At 42.5% G+C, this 23,253-nt stretch overlaps 1 protein-coding gene across 1 annotated transcript in view; it reads left to right on the top strand.

The window, feature by feature from the left end:
• The window catches only part of NXN (nucleoredoxin), a 186,433-nt gene that overhangs the window by 129,288 nt on the left and 33,892 nt on the right, over positions 1-23,253 (top strand). The window contains exons 5-6 of the mRNA XM_068268609.1: positions 9,658-9,764; positions 17,292-17,471. Of these exons, the coding sequence (XP_068124710.1) occupies positions 9,658-9,764; positions 17,292-17,471 (287 nt within the window). The remainder of the gene's footprint in view (positions 1-9,657; positions 9,765-17,291; positions 17,472-23,253) is intronic.

The following is a 23,253-nucleotide window of genomic DNA, read 5'->3' as shown; positions in this document are numbered from 1 at the left end:
CATAAAGCCCCGCACGGCACATGTAAGATAAAATTTGGCCAAGGCGGTCTATAACTGTTGCCGATGCCGAAAATCTTGTATGTGTACAGTGCCCCCCCCCCCACTCCTTGGCCAGATATCAGCCCAATGGATAGACCCACTCTGCATAGCAATAGACAGCTAGTGCGATGCATCTCTACACTCGGCCCTGCAATGTCACCTGAGGGATCATCCATGTATACTTGGATAAGTTCAGGCTCTGCCAGGATGGGGGATGAGAAACGGTCGCTACCTATACTGAAGGCACCTTTACCTAGCTACATAGACTAAAGGCACCTATACCTAGCTACTTATACGGAAGGCACATATACCTAGCTACCTATTCTGAAGGCACCTATAGCTAGCTACCTATACTGAATGCACCTATAGCTAGCTACCTATATTGAAGGCCACCTATACCTAGCTAGTTACCTATACTGAAGGCACCTTTAAGTAGCTACCTATACTGAAGGCAACTATAGCAAGCTACCTATACTGAAGGCACCTATACCTAGCTAGTTACCTATATTGAAGATACCTATATTGAAGATACCTATACCTAGCTAGCTACCTGTACTGAAGGCACCTATACCTAGCTACGTATACTGAAGGCACCTTTATCTAGCTACCCACACTGAAGGCACCTTTACCTAGCTACCTATACTGTGGGCACCTATGCCTGGCTACCTATATACTGTGGTCAATTATACCACGGGTCACACAATTATTATGTACAGGATTAGTGAGATTCGAAACTTTTGAGATATTTGAGAACCTTTTTAGATTCGGATTTGAAGAAATTGTGGATTTGTCCAACCTCTAGTTTTTTTTTTTTTCTTTTTACTGTACAACATTGCTTGAGAGTTCTGATTAACTGAGTTCTGGGTATCCAAGAGTCGACTGTATTATAGCAGGTTTTTCAGTGTGTGAAGTCTAAATTTTTTTGCATAGTGCACATATATGTAGACATTCCATAAGTTTATAAATACAATTATAATTCTAAGTTGTTGTTTTTTTTCCTCCATTTTAATTTTGGTAGTGCACAGTATTGCAAAAAAACAAAACAACTTTTCCATGTAAGAAATTCTTAAATATTAGTAGTCTGGCTTTTGTCTGTCATTCAGTATAAGGTGATGTTTAGACTGAATGCTAGGCTTACTGTGCATTACAGCAGCACTTAGCTTTATTAACCATGTAAGTACACTTGCAGTTGAGAAAAAAAGAGTATAATGCAAGGTGCCCATTTTTTGCCTGAGGAAACAGTTAAAAATGTTTGACAGGACTATAAACGTAGGGGCCCTTTTCTTTCCTGAGGCAGGTTCTCCTGCTCATCCTGCTTCCCATTAGTGTCTGAACTACATGCGGAATACAAAGAACACAAATGAGCATGCTGGATGCTGGGTGAGATTCTTCATTCTATAAAAATATGGTATGCACACCCACAATCAAGCATATGACATCAGTGCGACTGGGTGCTAGGTAAGATAAATAGGGCTGACAGCCCCCACAATACATTAAAAATCAAGTATACCTGCACACCAATTTTGTATGTTGCAAAAAAGTTTTATATTTAAATAATAAAAAAGCTAGACAATCACATGTAACAACAATATAGTAACAGCTGAGATAAACACTCAATTAAGACACTCTGTAAATGGTGGTACACCATAGAAGTACATAACATCAATGACAGCAGTAAACAGCAATGAGTCTAACATCAGTAGGACTAGGTGATGCCGGGGATGCCAAAAAAATTTTTTGTTTGTAAACCTATGGTGCTGACCACATGAAATACAGCGAAAGAGATCCTAGTAAAGCAGCCACAATACAAGCTTGGAGACACAGGATCCTACAGTATCTGTAGCAGAGTATCAAATGTCCATTACCCTGACAGCGCTGTTTCGGAAAATCCTTCGTCAGAGGGTCAGGAGACGCCCAAGGAGTGCTGTATCATAATGTTCACCATTGTGCCATATAAAGAGTGAAACTAATTGCTAATGAGACCAGCCTGGACACTGGGGCCGGCCCACTGACGCGCATGACGTCACGCGACGTGCGCCGCGGCGTCATGACGTCACTTCCGGTTCCGGTTGGCGCCGCATTGTGCAGCAGGCCATCCAGCAGTGTCCTAGACACACACAAGATGGCCGCCGCACATGCCCAGTGCGGCGCTTCCCGGCCAGGAATATAATTAGAACAAGAACAGAAGCTAGTGCAGTAAATTCAATGTCCAGTAGATGGTGCTGTTGAGCAGTTTGCAGTGTCCAGGCCTTCAGCAAGCAAAATCTAAAAGCAATAAGACACAAAGTGTTATTTAAAATGGTAATAAAACCAAAACAGTTCCCTAAACCGCTAGAAAAATAGTGTTAAAATTAGCCATACCTACAAGCAAGATGAACACACTGTCACCAATTATAGCCCCCATAACTTATCTAAGAAAAGGTGCCAAATCTGCATCTTCATTCATCCCATGGGGTGAAATTGTATCAAGTTGATACATCCAGTAGAGTTCTCTCTGTAATAATTTTAACTCGATATCTCCCCCCCTATATGGAGGAGTCACCACTTCCACTACCCTAAAGCGTAATTGGGACACATTATGTCCTGCCTCCATAAAATGCCTGGCGACAGGAGAATCTGCGGCACCACAGCGTATATTGCTGCGGTGTTCACTAATCCGCGTGCGTACGTCACGTGAAGTTTGGCCTATATATAATTGGCCACATGGGCATATAAGGCAGTACACTACGTTCTTCGATGAACAGCTTGCAAAACAATTTAAGGCGATGCGTCTACCAGAGCGTGGGTGCGGAAAAGATCTACCCCTCTGGACGTAACCACACTGTGCACAGTGGCCGCATGGGAACATGCCCTTAGGGCTAGGTAAGTTAGAAAGCCAATTACCTCCTTCTGTGGAAGTGGGTATGGTACTCCTTGCATGCACCAAAGTGTCGCGCAAATTCTTGGATCGTCTAAATGCACAAATTGGCTGTTCACCAAAAACGCTTGGAAGAGATGGGTCACTGCTCAAGATATGCCAATGTTTCCTCACGATTTTTTGTGCCTGTAAGGAGAGTGGAGAATATGTTAGTACCATGGGAAGTCGTGACTGTTCTCGTCGTGGATTGAACCGCAGTAGGGACTCCCTATCCCTCTGTGTGGCTCTCTCCAATGCCCTATCAAGTGTTACAGAGTCATATCCCCTTGCCTGGAAATTTGCATACATGGTCCTTGCTTCTCTAAAAAAAGAAGCATCATCTGAGGAAATCCTCCTCAGACGCAAAAATTGGCCAAAAGGTAGGCCTTTCTTGAGGCGCTGCGGATGGTAGCTCTTAGCTGCCAAATAGGTATTCCGATCCGTCGGCTTGCGGTAGGGAGATGTATGTAATTCACCCCTCTCCATCTGGATCAGGACATCGAGGAAATGTACAGATTCTGCGCTGTATTCTAGCGTGAAAGAAATCGTGGGGAAACTCCGATCAAGGTCCCCCTTAAATGACAGCAGTGTTTCCTCCGAGCCCGACCAGATGAAGAAGATGTCATCTATGTACCTCAGCCAGCACATGGCATGGCCGAGGTACATAGGATGCCCATACACAAACCTTCGCTCGAACCAATCCATAAAGAGATTAGCATAACTGGGGGCTACATTGCTCCCCATCGCCGTCCCCCGCTGCTGTTGGTAAAAGACATCCTCAAAACAAAAATAGTTCTTAGTTAGGACCATGTTCAGCAATCTCAAGAGGAAGCCTGACAGATGTGTAGAGAGGTTCATTCTCGAGAACACTTCATCAATAACTGCAATACCTTCAGAGTGTGGAATGGAGGTATATAGGCTAACCACATCCATAGTACAGAGAAGTACTGGAAATTGAAACGTGCCATAGCTTAAGATTTTAGACAGAAAGTCAGTAGTGTCCAAGAGAAAAGAACGCATGCTTGACACCATTGGACGTAGAACCTGATCGAGAAGGATAGAGAGAGGTTGAAAAATAGAGCCAGTGCCTGCCACAATAGGTCTCCCAGGGGGATCCACTAAGGACTTGTGGATCTTCGGGAGAACATAAAAGAGAGGGATCAGAGGAAATGGAGTTAATAGAAAGTCGTGAATCTGTTTGGTTATTGTGCCCACCTCAAGGGCCCCCTTGATAAGTTCGTCAATCTCCTCTTTCAATCTGGAGGTCGGGTTACCTGAAAGTTTAATATACACATTAGTGTCTTGTAATTGTCGTAACACCTCCCGCCTGTAATCCAGGCGATTCATGATCACCGTGGCTCCCCCCTTGTCAGCGGGTTTCACTATAATATTCGGATCCTCACAGAGTGAACGTAAAGCCTGTCTCTCTGCGATAGGCATGTTAAAGTGTGCCTGATTACTTGCACCGCTGATCAAGTGGACGTCACGCTGTACCATGGCAATGAAAGTCTCAACTGCATATGAGGTGTTGGGAGGTAGCCACTTACTTTTAGCTCGACACATGGTTAAATTGACTTCAGGTGGGAAGAGGTTAACTGGAGTAGAGGTTGGGATAGAGGCTGTGTCAGATGTCCTCCCTGAGAAAAAAGATTTCAAACGTAAGGTCCTAAAAAAATTGTATAAGTCACAGTCCAATTCAAGTTTACTGCCAGTGTGGGTTGGGACAAAGCCCAGACCACGTCTGAGTACCTGCTTCTCAGTCGCGGTCAGTGTCCGAGAAGAAAGGTTCACTATTAGGTCCTCGTCAGGGTTTGGCTCCTCGTGACCCTGGGGTCTACTGGAGCGTTTGTTGCCTCTCCTGGTTTTCTTCCTCTTCCTCTTCCCTTGATTCGCTGGCGTTGGCCTAAAAAACTAGTGGAACCTGAGGAGCCTTCCCCTGAGCTATCTGTTGGTGGATTACTCGGAGGATGATTAGGACGTCTCCTGGGGCGTCTATCTGGGCGCCAAGAATATACGCGATCCTCTTGATAGTCGAGGGTATCGCGGCGAAATTTATCTAATTTATTGGAAAGGACGTCCTGTCTGTAGCCAAGAAGTGCAGACTCAGTTAGTTCAAGATAAATTGCAAAATCTTCTTTTTCTAAGATAGTCTTAAGTTTATCTTTAAGAGAAAGTGCCAAGGATTCAAGCCTAGCAATCTCGTCCTGGATACCTTTAATAGTGAGATTGATCAAGTCAAGACTGCACTTATTCAAAATTCTAAACCAATCCTCACAAAATTCCTTGCTATTTCTACAAAAGGTGGGACGTATATTGAGGCGCAGGCCTCTTGGTATACGCTTAGCTCTCAGGTATTCCACTAGTGTGTCAGAATGCAGTTTGTAATCTATTACTCTTTTTTCCAAATCCTCGTATTGCCTCTTTAAATAAGGGATGTCAGTAGTGATATTACTATGGGTATTAGCGTACTTGGTGACAGTATTATCAATCTCTGCCTGTGTATAGGCTAATGTCTCAGCTGACCGATTAGCTAGACCACTTAGGTCAGAAAAAGACATGCTTTCTATAGTCCAAACGAATAGCAAGGGGTGCAATAACCTGAAAAGACAAGAATATTATATAAAAATATGGTATGCACACCCACAATCTCTCATTAGCAATTAGTTTCACTCTTTATATGGCACAATGGTGAACATTATGATACAGCACTCCTTGGGCGTCTCCTGACCCTCTGACGAAGGATTTTCCGAAACAGCGCTGTCAGGGTAATGGACATTTGATACTCTGCTACAGATACTGTAGGATCCTGTGTCTCCAAGCTTGTATTGTGGCTGCTTTACTAGGATCTCTTTCGCTGTATTTCATGTGGTCAGCACCATAGGTTTACAAACAAAAAAATTTTTTGGCATCCCCGGCATCACCTAGTCCTACTGATGTTAGACTCATTGCTGTTTACTGCTGTCATTGATGTTATGTACTTCTATGGTGTACCACCATTTACAGAGTGTCTTAATTGAGTGTTTATCTCAGCTGTTACTATATTGTTGTTACATGTGATTGTCTAGCTTTTTGATTATTTAAATATAAAACTTTTTTGCAACATACAAAATTGGTGTGCAGGTATACTTGATTTTTAATGAGATTCTTCATTCAGCCATTGCCTGCTGCAATGTGCTTTGCTGGCAACCACCATCATTTAGTCCTCTTATGGGTCATACATCATTGTGGATCGTAAGGCACAACAAGCCTGAGTGTTGACAACACAGCAGCGAGCTGTAGAGAACACCACAGTGAGTGAAGAATACGGTGACAGGCAGCAGCTGAGTGAAGACTGGAGATCAAACTAGCGGAACAAGAAAAGTTACATAATTACCCCTGGCACACTCATCATGTCCTCTCTGGATCAGTGACTACAAAATAAACAAGGATTTGATATGCAATGTTATTTTGAGGCAAAAACCCTTGCTTTACATTCCAGCGTATTTGGTACATTTTTGAGGTCCTAATAAACAATCGTTTGACTGCTATGTAACAATAATCATTATTAATAATTAAGATGATATTTTAGAGAATTAAAAATAAATAAAGGGAACCCGAAGGAAGAAGTCAATGGAGGCTGCCATATTTATATTCTTGTAAACAAAACTAGTTACCTGGCAGTCCTGCTGATCATTGTGGCATCAGTAGTGTCTGAATCACACACCTGAATCAAGCATGCGGCTAATCTTGTCAGATGCCTGTTAGGGGTCTATGGCTTAAGGTAATACCAGGCAGAGTATCAGCAATACTGCCAGGAAATTGGTATTGTTTTAAATTACAGAAGTATGTCAGCTTCCATATCCCTCTCACTTCAGGTTCCTTTTAATTGATAGTCATAAATGCAAAAATAAAATTGCCTGGTCCTGAATGGTTTAAGGCAAAAAAGATTATGTGTGTTTTGATGCAGGATAAAGTATTGTATGTACGTTTGACATTGTTATAGTTTAGATAGTATGCTAGCTATTTGGTATGTTGCACTTTACATTTATTGTTGCAAAAATATAGTTATGGAGTCCATTTTTATTGTTGCCTACCTTCATTAGATCATTAAAGGACATCTAAACTGAAAGGGATATGGAGGTTGATGAATTTAATCCATTTTAAACAATGCAAACTGAAGTCTGACTGGACTAGCTGCATGCTTGTTTTAGGTGTGTGATTCAAACACTAATGCCAGAATGATCAGCAGGATGCCAGGCAACCTGTACTGTTTGTGAGAAAAAAACATGGCAGCCTCCATATCCCTCATATCCCTCTCACTTCAGGTGTCCTTTAAATCAGAGGTCCCCAACCTGGGGGCCGCGGCCCCCTGGTGGTCTGTGGGCAAATTTCTGGGGGGCCGCGGCGGATCTGGCCTTTCTCCCTCTCCCCCCCGCGGCCGCCGCTCCTGTTAGATTATGAGCGGGCGGCCGCTTCCTCCCTTATATTCCCCAATCCCATAGCGGCTAGCCCCTCTCCTCTTTGCAGCATTTATTACAGCAGCGCTTTCTGTGCGGCTGCTGTAAGGAGAGAAGGAGGTGGGGCAGCGGTTTCCATGGTAACGGCGATTGCCGCGGAAAGCGCTGCTGTATTACGAGATGCTGCAACCGAGGACAGGAGCGCCTGGGGGAATATAAGGAAGAAAGCGACCGCCCGCTCATAAGGTAACAGGAGTTGAGAGGGCACCTCTCCTACCTACACTGGGGCAGTTTTACTGGGGTAACTACTGGCTACACTGGGCTAACTGTACTAGCTATACTGGGGCAACTATACTTGCTGTACTACTTGCTATACTGGGCTATCTGTACTAGCTACACTGGGCTAACTGTGTTTGCTATAGTGGGCTATCTGTACTAGCTACACTGGGCTAACTGTATTTGCTATACTGGGCTAACTGTATTTGCTATACTGGGCTAACTGTATTTGCTATAGTGGGCTAACTGTATTTGCTATACTGGGCTAACTGTATTTTCTATACTGGGCTAACTGTATTTGCTATACTGGACTAACTGTACTAGCAACACTGGGCTAACTGTACTAGCTACACTGGGCTAACTGTACTTGCTATACTGGGCTAACTGTATTTGCTATACTGGGCTAACTGTATTTGCTATACTGGGCTAACTGTATTTGCTATACTGGACTAACTGTACTAGCAACTCTGGGCTAACTGTACTAGCTACACTGGGCTAACTGTACTAGCTATACTGGGCTATCTGTATTTGCTATACTGGGCTAACTGTATTTGCTATACTGGGCTAACTGTATTTGCTATACTGGGCTAACTGTACTTGCTATACTGGGGTAACTGTTGTTGCTATACTGGGCTAACTGTATTTGCTATACTGGAGTAACTGTTGTTGCTATACTGGGCTAACTGTATTTGCTATACTGGGCTAACTGTACTAGCTATACTGGGCTAACTGTACTTGTTATACCGGGCTAACTGTACTTGTGATACTGGGCTAACTGTACTTGCTATACTGGGCTAACTGTACTTGCTATACTGGGCTAACTGTACTTGCTGGGCTGGGCTAACTGTACTTAAGGTAACAGGAGCGGCGGCCGCTTAGGGGGGGGCTGGGGGGGAGGGGGGTTGAGAGGGCACCTCTCCTACCTACACTGGGGCAGTTTTACTGGGGTAACTACTGGCTACACTGGGCTAACTGTACTAGCTATACTGGGGCAACTATACTTGCTGTACTACTTGCTATACTGGGCTATCTGTACTAGCTACACTGAGCTAACTGTACTTGCTATACTGGGCTAACTGTACTTGCTATGCTGGGCTAACTGTACTTGCTATACTGGGCTAACTGTACTTGCTATACTGGGCTAACTGTACTTGCTATACTGGGCTAACTGTACTTGCTATACAGGGGTAACTGTACTTGCTATACTGTGGTAACTGTACTTGCTATACAGGGGTAACTGTACTTGCTATACTGGGCTAACTGTACTAGCTATACTGGGCTAACTGTACTAGCTATACTGTGGTAACTATACTTGCTATACTGTGGTAACTATACTTGCTATACTGGGCTAACTGCCGCCGCCACTAGCCACGCCCCTCCATACCCGTGCCCCCAAAAGGTTGGGGACCCCTGCTTTAAATTCACCCACTGAACAAAGGGCTTGCACAGTCTGGTCTTCATGGCATAGCTCAGATAAGGCTTTTGACTTTTTTTTTTTCATTTCTTTACAGCTTTGACAGTAGTTGGAAGCTAACACTTCAAAGGACAACTGATGTGAGAGGGATATGGAGGCTGCTATATTTATATCAATTTAAACAATACCAGTTGCCTGGCAGTCCTGCTGATCTATTTGGTTGCAGTAGTGACTGAAACCCACCAGGAACAAGCATGCAGCTAATCTTGTCAGATCTGACAATAATGTCAGAAACACCTTATCTGCATATACTTGTACAGGGTCTATGGCTAAAAGTATTAGAGGCAGAGGATAGCCAGGAAACTGGTGTTGCTTAACAGGAAATATGGCAGCCTCCCGCATCCCTCTCACTTCAGTTGTCCTTGAAGTTTTGCATTAAAGTTACATCATACCAGATATAGTGTGGGATCTTGTAAGAACACCAGACCTTGCACAGAAAGCAACATTTGGCATTACCACTGCTGCCATGAATGAACCGTCACTGTGAATATTTGGCATCACTGTGGCCTAGAATAATGTATATATTTATTTCTCAGATCTGAAGAATCATTTAACCAGTATTTTAGTGAGATGCCCTGGTTGGCCGTCCCATACAGTGACGAGGCAAGAAGGTCACGATTAAACCGGTTATTTGGAATACAAGGTGAGAGGTTTTTCTTGGTGTATTTGTGTAGTGGTTAAAATGGGTTATGTATTATGTACATCAGTGAATGTTTTGGTGGACAGTTTAGGAATGATTGCTGTACATACATGCTAGTTGGCTCTCTATCAACCATTGTGTTTCATTCTATGGAAGGTGATTAAGGAATGGGGGTGTTGGGTGGAAGAAAAAAAAACTGTCCACTGTGGGAATTTAAGTGACATTTGAAAACACCTGTACACAATTTAGATTTTCCTTGGCTGAAATGATTATTTGTTTCTTAGCTGAAAATGTAAAGTGTGTATGTAGCTCAGCTTCATGATGCTCAGTGTTATTCAGCAGCAAATATACAGGGTTCAGTCATCTTTCCCTGCATATTGTAAACAAGGGAAACCTGTATTGAAAAGTGGTTGCAGTAACAGAATAACTAGTGGGCAATATAATCTAATTTATAATCTAAATAGGGGTTGGTGTGTTCAATTTATGAACCTGGAATTCAACTTTGTGTTTGTGAGCTACTGTGAAGTGTCACCAAGATTGCATAATAGACTGTTGCAAATAAAAGAAAATGGATATCTCCACTTTAGATGGCCTTAGAGATGCACCCTGATTTTCTTATGGGCACCCACATAACTAAACAGCTCCTCTGAGGAAATCTGTGAACTGGAGCATTACTGATAAGAACAATTTTGAATCTATTCCTGTTGAAGCCCGTTCTTACTGTGTAGGGATACTGTACTATTATTTTAGTATTTATATAGCGCTGACATCTTCTACATCGCTTTAAAGAGTATTTATAGTCTTGTCACTAGGTGTCCCTCAGAGGAGCTTACAATGTAATCCCTACCATAGTCATGTATGTCTATCTTTACCTAGGGCCAATTTAGAGGGAAGCCAATTAACTTATCTGTATGCTTTAAGGATGTGGGAGGAAACCGGAGTGCCCCAAGGAAACCCACGCAGACATCGGGAGAACATAGCAGGGACCCAGTGTTGCAAGCCGAGAGTGTTGTACACGTACGCGCTGTACAAGTACATGCACAATCCACAGTACAGTGTGGACCCGTTGTTTTAAATGTCTTCATTCTCAGGGTACCCAATGCAGCTGACAACACACATTTTTGTGGACAGTGGATGCATTGCCGTATATCACAGTAACATCACATTCCCTGCAACATAACATAACATGCATTATGCTAAAATGTTACAGAACACACATAAGTCCCTTGGTGACTTCACATACTATGTTGTAGAGATAGTTACATAAAGCAGCCCCCTCAGTGTTATGTGGTTTGTGTTGTGTGGGGTTGTCTAACAGACAGGTAGCTCCCTCTGCTTTTATCCCAGTCATTGCTGGCTCAGCAGTGTTCAGGAATGTGAGTGTGTGACGTTTTTGACATGGAATGAAGGGAATGCACTAACAGAAAGTGGACAGACAGCATTTATTTTTTTTAGATTTTGCTGTAATTTGTAAGTTAAATTTAAATCTTTTCTAACTTATGCATTATGAAAAAGTGTTTAATTCTTTCTATTTTTCAATTTAAAAAAGTCATGTTTTCTCCATATATCACAAAATAGAATAAAGTTGATGTGTGGTCCATTAATAGTGGCGTAATGGACCAGAAAACTTCCTTAGTAAAACAAATAAATGTTGTTGTGTTATAGATTTATAAAGCGCTAACATATTCCATATATAGACAATGGTATACGCCAATATACAAAACACAGAATTGGTAATTACAGTGACAAAAGTAACATGATGAATAAAATGTATAACATATACCAAGACACAAAACAAATCAATTCTGAGACACAAAAGGGTGAGAGAGTCCTTCCCTTGAAAGCTTACAATCTAAAGGAATGTTACTTTGGGAATACCTTCTAATGACTATCTGCTATTAAAGGTTTCTTGTTGGCTTTCAAAAATCAACTTTTGATTAATACATTTTGCAAGCATCCATTTTTCTCTATCACCATGTGTCTGGGTGTTTGAAATGAAGCTTCCTGGTAGATTTTTTCCTGTGATCTACCGGGCCTGTCCAGTGAAATTGGCTCTTGACCTGCTCTCTGAGCTCTGCTGTCATAGAAACAGCAGACCGAATGTGCTGCAACTGCGGGGCACTTGAAGTGATTCGAGAAGGCATCTAGATCGGGATTCAGGTGCGTGCTGCAGAAATATGCATCATGCTGTCCAGATTCGCAACAGCATGCAATCTGGACGGCAAGTCATTGGCCACATAGGCAGCGTTTCCCCCGTGCATCCCGCCTGCAAGGAAATGCTGCAGATTCGGGCCTAATTTTCCCTATTGGAAACGGGACCTAAGCATAGATCCTGAACAAGAATGTAGATCAGATTCTGTTTGAATGAATATGCCACATGCTTGTTTCAGGTGAGTGATTCAGACACTACTGATGCATGAAAGATCAGCAGGATGCCAGGCAACTGCTATTGTTTAAAAAGAAAATAAATATTGCAGTCTCCATATCGCTCTCACTTCAGTTATCCTTTACAGTGTCCTTTACTCCACCAGCTTTTAGTCAGGATCTCCACCCAGCTAATTTTGGTGAGCACCCGACTGTCAATTGATTCACAACCTCATCCCCCTCCAATGCTGTAAGCAGAGTTGCGGCAGACCTGCATTTCCCTGTCGTGTCCCACCCGGATAAATTTTCATGCCATCCGTTGGGGAAAAATTGCTTCAACCATGAAAACTTAAGAGAGGGTAATCTACAGCTTATGCAGTGTTGTTCCCAACAAGAAGTTGAATCATACAATGACTGTTGTGGATCTTTGATCTTCACAACACATTGTGAAACCTAAAAAACTTGCAAAAGCCTTAGGGCCCATTTCCACTACTTAGTGATGCGAATGTGGCTACCTAACCGCATTGCATCACTTCCGCCGCCGGCTGCATCACTTCCGCATCTCCCGTATTGGAGGAGATGGGACGCAGATGCATGCTGCAGATTCTCGGATCGCTCCGCACTGCTCCGCACAACATGCACACAGTGGAAACTCTTCTATTGCCGTGCATGTGTTTCAGCATACACGCGGTGCGATGCGGCTATGTAGCCGCATCACACCGCTCCTAGTGGAAACGGGCCCTAAGTCTGCAGAAACCTTGACTGTGTGGTAACATATGTCCAGCAATCAAGCCTTATTTTTAAATGAATGTATTTGTTCCTCATTTTCATTCTTTTAGAAACAGTAGTATTGGGAAGTCGATGTAAATATCTTAAAATTTGTGTGTATGCCATGCGGAAAATTTACACTTAAGCAAGTGATAAATGTTTAGTCATGTTTAGTTCCATAGCGTTTGTGATGTCTAAACTGAAAGGCTGTTCTAAGCCTTGTAGCATGTTTGTGTCAGAGTTGTGGCGGCTACTTCTAAGCTTTTATTTGTCGTGTGGTTAAGAACATGTATTTTGTTTGTACAGTTTATTTTATGGGGATTAGAAATGGTTTCTGGAAGTGGTGATTATATGTAGTAGAGTTGCCTGAGACAATAGAGGCGTGTGGCTGCAGTGGAGGAGTTCATGTTGTAAACAAATAGCCTCCATGCTTGAACATAGGCCCCGTCTGCTCTGAATCAAGCCTGTGTTAACAAATTTTGATTTGTATATGTGGGTTTCCAATGTGTTTATATTCGGCGTAAGCTTTCTGTATCATTTCCAAACACTGGCAAAATCTTTTTCCTTTGGATACAGAAACTTTGCTTAACTAAACACTGTAAGGAACGTAAGAGTAATTATGTCAGTCCTCAGAAACTAGCACTAGATGCATCTTAAAACTGTCTGCATAACTTAGCTTGGATTAATTGTGATTATATTTAGAATTAATAACCCTTATCACGTTTTCATTATATTATGCCGGAAACCCTGTGTTTTTTGCTTCAACTGTTAATCATTTTGCTTAGATGAACCCAAAATAATAATTTCTGCCAGAAAGTAATCCTATTGGAAGTGTAACTCCACTTTCAGGGAAAATAGCCTTTGCTATACCAGATCAGTATTATACAATGCAAGGATTTTAGAAAGTGTTTTGGTTTTTGGTTTGTGTTTCCATTCTGGAGTCTGTTGCAGGCTATTGTACTGAGCTTCTGCAGAAATGACCAGGGGGATGTTCAGTTCCAGAGTTGAGAGAAATTTTGCTTCCCTGGCATCCTTTTACATGTGCGACTCATTGCAGTAAACACAAATCTAGTTAAAAGCATATGTAAAATGATTATTTCCTTTTGTGTAGAATAGGAAAATGGCAAACCAGTAACAGTATTGGTATTAAAAGCCAGAAAGTACACTGCTGCCATAACTGTAAGCAAGCACAGTTTTCATTTTGAGGAGGTGTTTGCAAGTTATTGCTGGCTTTTAACTAAAAAAGTACTATCCTTCTTTATTTTTTTTACATTGAAGTGAAAGTTTTCTTAATAGGAAACCTGTTAACAAAGAAACGAGACAGCAGCATTTGCTGAGATAATGTGTGAACATACAAGCTCTGGAGGGGGTATCCTTGCTTCCCCACAGAGCTTTACAAACCTAAAACAAATACTCTTGCTGGGATTTTCACCTTTATCATCTGCACACTCATTTTTTCTGTGTCAAAGACTCATCAAACTGGGAACTAACAATCAGGATAAGCTCTAGAACTTGCACTGTCACTTGAGGTTGGCATCTTCCACACAATGTCTTCCCTTTTATACTGGCACTTCATGGAACAATTCTTAAAGGGGAACTGAAGTATGAGGTATACGGAGGCTGCCATATTTATTTCCTTTTAATCAATACCAGTTGCCTGGCAGCCCTGCTGGTCTATTTCTCTCCAGTAATATCTGAATAACACCAGAAACAAGCATGCAGCTAGTCTTGTCAGATCTGGCATTAATGTCAGAAACACCTGATCTGTTGCATGCTTGTTCAGGGGCTATGGCTAATAGTATTAGAGGCAGAGGATTAGCAGGAGGGCCTGGCAACTGGCATTGCTTAGATGGAAATAAATATGGCAGCCTCCATATCCCTCTCACTTCAGTTGTCCTTTAAAGAGAACCTGTACTGAGTAAAAATATTTAAAATAAACACATGAGGTAACTTTAAATGAACATTGCATAGTTACCTTGCCATCTGTTACTCTCAGAAGCTCACCATTTTCTTCTGACATTAATCCCTTCCAGTTCTGACAATATTTTGTCAGATCTGAAATATATCAGTTGCTGTCAGTAAAATATCAGTTGCTGTCAGTTATAGCTGAGAGGAAAACCGATGCATCAGGTAAATGTCCATGTTTCCTTATGGCTCAAGTGGGCGATGTTACAGTTTAACTGTGTGTTGACCAGAAAGCTGTTATGGGGTAATGGCCATTTTCAAAATGGAGGACGGAAAATTCCCTTGATCACAGTGAACAAACAGGACGCGGGAGAGGAGTAGACTACATGGAAGGTAAGTATGACTTGTGTATGCTTATTTTGACTTTTAATTTCAGTTCAGGTTTTCTTTAAAGAGGAACTTCAGCCTAAACAAACATGCTGTCATACAGTTACATTAGTTATGTTATTTAAAATAGATAGGTAATATAATCTCTTACCCACCCTGTTTTAAAAGAACAGGCAAATGTTTGTGATTTCATGAGGGCAGCCATCTTTTTGGTTGAAAGGCGGTGACAGGGAGCATGAGACACAGTTCCAACTGTCCTGTGTCCTGATCACCCCTCCCAGTTGCTAGGCAATGATAACAACCACATCAGGAATCCCATCATGCTTTGCACAGCATTAGGGTAAAAATGCCCGGGCAGTTTTCTTTGATGGGGCGGAGCTTAGCTTCTGTGCAGCTAAAAATGAGGCTTGGGTAAGAAAAAACAAAGTTCTGATGCTGTGAAACTTAAAGAAACGCCAAGCCTTTTCAGTGCTGCTGAGTAGATTTTTAGTCTGGAGGTTCACTTTAACGTTAGACATACCGGTATATTGGTAAAAATATAACAAATGTGTCTCCTGTCAGAGTGGTGGCTTTGATGGCTCTTTCAGTGTTCTCACAGTTTTGCAGACAAACAGAATTTCACCCACAGTCCATATTCTTTGGCTTATGTCTGATAAGTAACAGAAAACATTACAATCTTTGATATATGGATTTCCCATAAGTTCAACAGTAGAAACTACAGGTTTCAACCTTTCCTTTTAAACGTGACTCAGTAAAGTCACACTACAGAATATAGTTATGAGATTCAATTTTTAGCAATTCATTCAGTGTTATGTTTTACTACAATACTCAGATTTTTTATGGGATGTAAAATATAAATATTAGAAATTATTTGAATATTGCCTATTGGAGTGTAATCAAGTTTACTGTACCTTTTCTATAGAAATAGTGAACTTGCGTGTAATGATTTGCAGAACCTAGTCACCTTTTTTTAAAGTGTACCTGAAGGGAGAAAAGTGTCCCTAGGGGGGTACTTACCTCAGGAATGGGAATCCTCTGGGTCCTAAAGAGGCTTTTCACGTCGTCTTTAGAAGTGGGGTGTCCAACGATGGCAACCCCAAAAATCTACTTGTCGCCAGTGACATATGAGATAATGCTCCCTCCTCTGATAATGTTACCTCTATTGCAAATCGGTGAAGTAAGTTGGCTTTGGGTTTAGTCCTCGCTGTGCTTGGACAACTTTATATTCTATCTCTTTTCCACTTGGATAGTGGACATTGCAGACCAGGATCCTCGGCCACTCGGCTCAGGGCTGGAAAGTCCACTTGCGCATGCCGTGGGAGCACTATCAGATATGATGCACTATCTGACACTATACTGGCGTACGCAGGTGCAGTAGTGGCTTTCCGATGGGCTTCGGCAGAAATAGCAAAGCCCGCTCTACTGCGCAGGTGCAGACCCTGGTTTAATTTTTGTGTTTTTACTGTTTATTTTAAGCCTGATTAAAATGAGGCTCTGATCATTATTGCAACGTGCTTGCATTACTGACCATTATTTTTCTAAATAAGCTTGTTGATGCCATTGTCCTCAGTATATACTCCTGTATGTTATCTGCACTTCAGTAAAAGGATAATTGTGTAGAGATTATTTTCAACAGTAGCAGCACATTAGTCAATCAGGACACATTACAGCTAAATTACTACTATAATAGGGTAAATAAATGCCAGTATCTTGCATTACTGATTAGGAGTCCAGGCTTTTTATGCAGGGCTAATGCTGGGAACACACAATGCAATTTTCCATCTGATTGACGGGTGATCAGACAGGAAGTTATAGCGTGTACATGTCCAAATTGCTCCCAATAGATAAAGTGATCAATTTTCTGATAACTTCACAAAATCTTTCCCTTTCTCGATCGGAAACAGATCGGACGTATCGGAAATATTTGCTCAATTCCCACCGATTGGATGGGAAATTGCATCGTGTGTGCCCAGCATAAGAGTAAGTTCACAAACACTATTACTTTATGGGGTTGATATATTTTGCCTTCAGCCTAGAAGCTAAAATATATGAAATTGCAGCATGTCGTTCTCTCTTGATCCTTTGTTGATGTTTTCTTTCATGCAGGTATTCCTAATCTCATTATACTGGACCCCAAAGGAGAGGTCATTACTCGTCAGGGGAGAGTAGAGGTCCTTCACGATATTGACTGCAAAGACTTCCCATGGCACCCAAAACCTGTTGTGGAGCTGACGGAATTAAATGCAGTACAGCTAAATGAGGGGCCCTGCCTTGTTCTTTTTGTAGGTACGGAAAGAGATGATTGTTGTGTTTCTGCAAAATTCTTGTTCTGTTATTTTGTTCTACAACTGTACTTGCTGAATGTACTGGTACCCAAACTCTGTTCCACCCTATTTATCAAATTGTACCTGAGGTGACATGTGACCTGAATAAACAGGTGTATGTACAGTGCCAAACCCATTAATAACCAGGCCGTGTTTCTTTTTTTCTTTTACTGCTTGAAAGAGTTAATCTTCAGGCATGCAAGTGATAGCTCCTCTCTTTGTGGAATGCTTGTCGGATTATAGCTTAACCCTCACTGTTAAGCAGGGGTGTAACAATGGGGGCTGCAGCTCCTGCACCTGTGGGGGGGGGGGGGGCAGGGCCTCCCGGGGCCTGCTCAGGGCCATTTTGGGGGCAGGAGGGGTCACAGCATGAGGAGAGAGCATGGCCGCACAACGGAAGGGAGGGGGGACACTCCATCCCCCCTCACCTCAGGCTCTCTTATCAGCGCGCTCCCCTCCTGCAATTACCAGTGGCGGCAGGCAGGAACACATACCTCCATGCATTCCATGTGCCGGAGGTTCCACTCTCTCTAAGTGTCATGAGGCACTTAGAGATCGGACCTCTGCGGTGGATGGAGGTATGTGCTCCTGCCGCCGCCCGCTGCCACTGATAATTGCAGGAGGGGAGCACGCTGAGGGGAGAGACTGGGGTGAGGGGGACTGTCCCCCCTCACCGCCGATGTGAGGTAATGCTCTCTCCTCATGCTGCGACCCCTCCTGCCCCCAAAACGGCCCTGGGGGTCATCCACATTTTTGCAGGGGGGGCGGTGATTTCTAGTTACGCCCCTGCTGTTAAGGAATTACAGCCATAAAACTTTTCCTGCAGATGACTTCTGAGAGCAGAGGTATACATTGAAAAGGACAATAGTTCATGTATTTTAGCTTTGGGACACTTAATAGACTGGCATTGAGCAGAAACAAAAAATATTACATCTACTTTGTAAATCATTTAAATATAAAATAAAATCATTGAGTATCTAAAAAAAAAAAAAAAGTAATATTTAGAAGGATAGGTACAGTGTATTAGTTTATTTTCATGGCGGGATCATTTTACCGTATTTTTCGGACTATAAGACGCTCCGGAATATAAGACGCACCTAGGTTTATAGGGCAAAAACCAGGGAAAAAAAAAACTAAACCTGGGTGCATCCATGGTCCAGGAGTGTCTTATGGGCCTTTCCTCCCCCCAAGATGTCGAAGTTACACTGCTAGGCTACACTAACAACTCCTGCTGCCCCCACAAACTATACTAAACTACACTGCACTAACCCTTGCTGCCCCCCAGCTACACTGCACTACACAACACTACCTACACTACAGTACACAACCCCACACTACACAACCCCCACCCCAGCTACAATAACCAACAAATACAATAGCATTACATGAGATCTCACCAGCCTGGGTGGCAGTTGCTGGGTCCGGTCTGGGTGTCCATGCTGTCCTAATGAGGTGGTGGTATCAGCAGCCAGCGTGATTCACAACGATCCTAAACAGCATAGGAGCTGCCTTTGATCTTTAATCTTACCCAGAGTGTCTAGCAGTGCGATCCCCATTGTTTCTAAGCGGCATTGGAGCAGCCGCTGTAGTCTTCACAATGCCTGTCCTTTGATCTTCCGTCTGCCTCATTGTTCCCCGCAGCGCGATCCACAGTGTCTCTAAGTGGATTAAGAAAAGCAGCGGTAATCCTCCACAATGATTACTCTTTGATGTTGCCCAGCAGCCCCGCAGCAGCGCGATGCAAGCTGACATAGCACATCTTCAGCCGCTATAGCGGCAGAGTCCCCAGCGGCTTCCGTACTGGTTTGTTTACTTTCATCATCACATGACCCCGACGCACGTGCAACATCAAAGAGTAATCATTGTGGAGGATTACCGCTGCTTTTCTTAATCCACTTAGAGACATTGTGGATCGCACTGCGGGGAACAATGAGGCAGACGGAAGATCAAAGGACAGGCATTGTGAAGACTACAGCGGCTACTACAGGGGCTGCTCCAATGCCACTTAGAAACAATGGGGATCGCACTGCTAGGTGAGATTAAAGATCAAAGGGGATGATTACATTGGGGATGATTACAGCAGTTTCCATATGCAGCTCAGAATGTTTTGCGCTGCTGCCACCCCGCTGCGGACCAAGGAAACAAGTACCTGATTCGGACTATAAGACGCAGTAACTTTTTCTCCCCACATTTGGGGGAGAAAAAGTGCGTCTTATAGTCCGAAAAATATGGTAAGTTATGTACTAATACTAGATTAGGTAATTTTTGTTTACAAAAAAATTCAAGATCATAGCAATTTACGAAAAATGTACGTGGTAAATTGAAGCAGACAGGTAATCTGTTAGAAAATGGGGGCATTATTTTAAAGTATTTGTAATAGTATGCATATGATCTGTTTATTCCTAATCCTTGGAAAATCAAACCTAAAGTGACACCGAGTCTTAGGGCTCTTTCACACTAGGAGTTGATCTGTGCGTTTTGACGTCACACTGTAGGTCATGTAATGTGAAAGAGGCCTTAGGGCCCGTTCACACTTGGGCGATTAGCGGTCGTTTACTGCTAATCGCCGATGATTGCTATCGCTTTTTAAATGGCTATTGCAATAAAAAGTATAAGGCGATCGTGATAAGCGCAAAATGCAATTGTGCTACATGCAGCATTTTTTTCTGCGTTTTTTGAGCAATTGCGATTGCAATGTATTTCAGTTGCGTAAAAATTGGCCGCACCTTAGGCCTCTTGCACACTACATGCAATTCCGTTTTTTTTTTTATACGATCCGGTTTTTGATTCCGCATAAAAAAGTAGCAGCATGCATTACTTTTTTTTTAATTGGAATAAAAAATCGGATCGTATAAAAAACAAAACTCAGAATCACATGTAGTGTGCAAGAGGCCTTAGGCTCCCTGCACACTGCATGCGATTCCGATTTTTTTCTGTTGATTGTATTCAGGGAAAATCGGAATTGAAAACGGAATCGGAATCACAAGACGGATTTGCAGTGTGCAAGGGAGCCTTAAAGTGAACCTTTGGACTAAAAATCTGCTCAGCAGAACTGAAAAGGCTTGGTGTTTAACAGTTTCACAGCATCAGAACTTTGTTTTTCTAACTAAAGCATCAATTTTAGCTGCATTTTTAGCTAAGCTCCACCCATCAAAGAAAACTGCCCGGGCTTTTTTTCCCTAAAGCTGTGAAAAGCATGATGGGATTTCCTATGTTGTTGTTCACGTTGCCTAGCAACTGGGAGGGGTGATCAGCACACAAGACAGTTGGAACTGTGTCTCATGCTCCCTGTCACCTTTTTTCAACCAAAAATATGGCTGCCCTCATGAAATCAAGCATTTTCCTGTTCTTTTAAAACAGGGTGGGTAAGAGATTATATTGCCTATCTATTTTAATTAACATAACTAATGTAACTTAATGACAGTTTGTTTGTTTAGGCTGAAGTTCCTCTTTAAGCTGATTTTATATTATACTGTCATAGCTGCTGAGTTCAGTCCTAATATTCAGATATCAAATTGAAAATAACGTGAGATTCTAGTACTACACATAGAATTGATTGTCTCATACGTTTATTTTAAGTTCAAGTTTGCTTTAACCATGTGTATTGTAAGCACCATTTTAATAATACTAAAATTGTGTTTCATTTAATTATTTTTATTAGATATTTCAGTCATGCAGTTAACATTTATTAAATGGGAATACACAGAAATGTATGTATGTTTTCAGCTCCTAACTAATAAAAAGGGAATAACAATTTAGGTGGTAAATTTAGGTTAGTCAGAGTTCAGTTACTTTGATAAGGTTATCAAAGTAACTCAGCTCTGATTAACCAAAATTTTCCTCACTTGAAAAAATCTTGTATGATGTATATATAAAAAAATGATACTGATGAAAAGAGTTTTTAATTTAAAATCAAGGTAGAGGTACAAAATCTTGAACAGAGCCTTTCACAATTAGTGTTGCTCTTCTGGTGAGTGATGATGAACAAGATGGATTTCTCGGGGAGAAGGGTGTGTAAGCAGGGGTGTAAGCATCGGAAGAGAGGCGACAGCATACTTACACATCCCAAGCCCTGCCCACCCACATTCCCTGTGACCATTTTGATTCTAGCAAAATTGTTCTTGCTCATCCCTGCTGGTGAGCTCAGGATAGGTTTTTCCCATCCTGAGATGGTTCACTAGCCCCTATTTATACTTACCTGGGACCTCCTCCAGCCCCATGAGCACCGTGGCTTCCCTCACCGTCCTATTTGGTCCCTCCGTTCTGCAGCTATGACTCCTGATAATCCAGGCAGTCACGGGCTTCTGCGAATGCGTGGTTCGGCTGCATGTGCACCCCCCCGCCGCGCTCCCATCCCCGCAGAACACTCCAGGGGACGGGAGCACAAAGGGGTCACGCGTGGCGAGCCCTGCATGCGCAGAAGCCCGTGATTGACCACGACTGACCAGATTACCGGGAGTAGTAGCGCCAGAATGGAGGGGCCGAGGAGTACAGCGAGGAAAGCCATGGTGCTCATGGGGCTGGAGGAAGCCCCAGGTCAGTATAAATAAGGGCCAGTGTACCATCTCAGGTACAATTTAATGCTAGCAAGGCAAGACTGAACTGTCTACCATTTTTTATTCTTTGATGAAATTGTTGATCTCACAGATCTCAAAAGTATTCAGCAGTGTGCAGAACAGAGGAAAACCTTGCAGCATGTCCCTATTGGTACACCATTTCACACACAACTATTTAAAATAACATGCGGTGCATACCCAATGGACAGTTCATTAAAGCCTTGTTGACAAAGCTTGTCAGCCACAAGCAGACAATTGCATTGTAGAAATGCTATTGGCATGCTTTAGACCTCTCTCTCCCTGAGCACTTCACACTGAGAGATTTTGTGTGACATTAATCTGATCTTGGATATTAAACCATAGTAAACCTCCCACGCTGGCAGTGTCACAGAAAAGTGCATTGTACAGGCAGCTTCCTCCACTGCTGTTTGTTAAACATAATGACACTAGTTTCTACAGAAACAAGGCAGAGGGGTGTTATAATCCACTTCCTTTGTTATAGCAAAGTTATTAATTCATGGGAAGGCAGCGGGTGTTTAGCCTGGGAAGGGAAATGTTTCACTTGCTTCCTGTTTCCCTGCTGATAGCGAGTCCCAGCTTTAGAAAGTCTGCTTGTATCATGTGCAAAAGTTTCTGTTTCCACATCAGTGCAGTCCTGGTTTCCTTTACAAAAGTAACATTCATTCTAAACTTGTGCTTTGTTTAAATTCACAGGCCACAAGAGGTAAATGGGGATTTGCTTAATTCTATTTTATTTAAGTGGTAAGCACGCTATAGTTATTAATTACATGACCCTAGTTTACTTCCTGACCAATTGTGCAGTCCTAATGCATTACTGATTTTACTCCCCTGAAGAGAACTGAGTACCATTCCAGCTGGTCACAATTTTCCATAGCAGCTTGTATATTGACCTTTTGCTTTACTTGCATATCTGTGATGTATAGGCAGCTCTGATCATTGCTCCGTGCATGTCCCGCCCTGTACCCATACACGATTAGGAAATGAGATAAGCAGTTACCGGAGCAGCAAGGACCGGCTCACACAGGCATTAAACGGCAGTTGCGGCGTTCATCCTTCACATGAATGGGCAGCGCTTTTTAAACGTCAGTTCAGGCATTTCCCATCAGCGCAAACGCTACTCTTGATCCTGTCCTCTCATTTTGTCCAGGATGCTGCCCCTTCCATGTC

Source organism: Hyperolius riggenbachi, chromosome 2, assembly GCF_040937935.1.
Source record: "Hyperolius riggenbachi isolate aHypRig1 chromosome 2, aHypRig1.pri, whole genome shotgun sequence".
Lineage (NCBI taxonomy): Eukaryota > Metazoa > Chordata > Amphibia > Anura > Hyperoliidae > Hyperolius > Hyperolius riggenbachi.
This window is presented reverse-complemented; position numbering and strand designations above follow the sequence as displayed.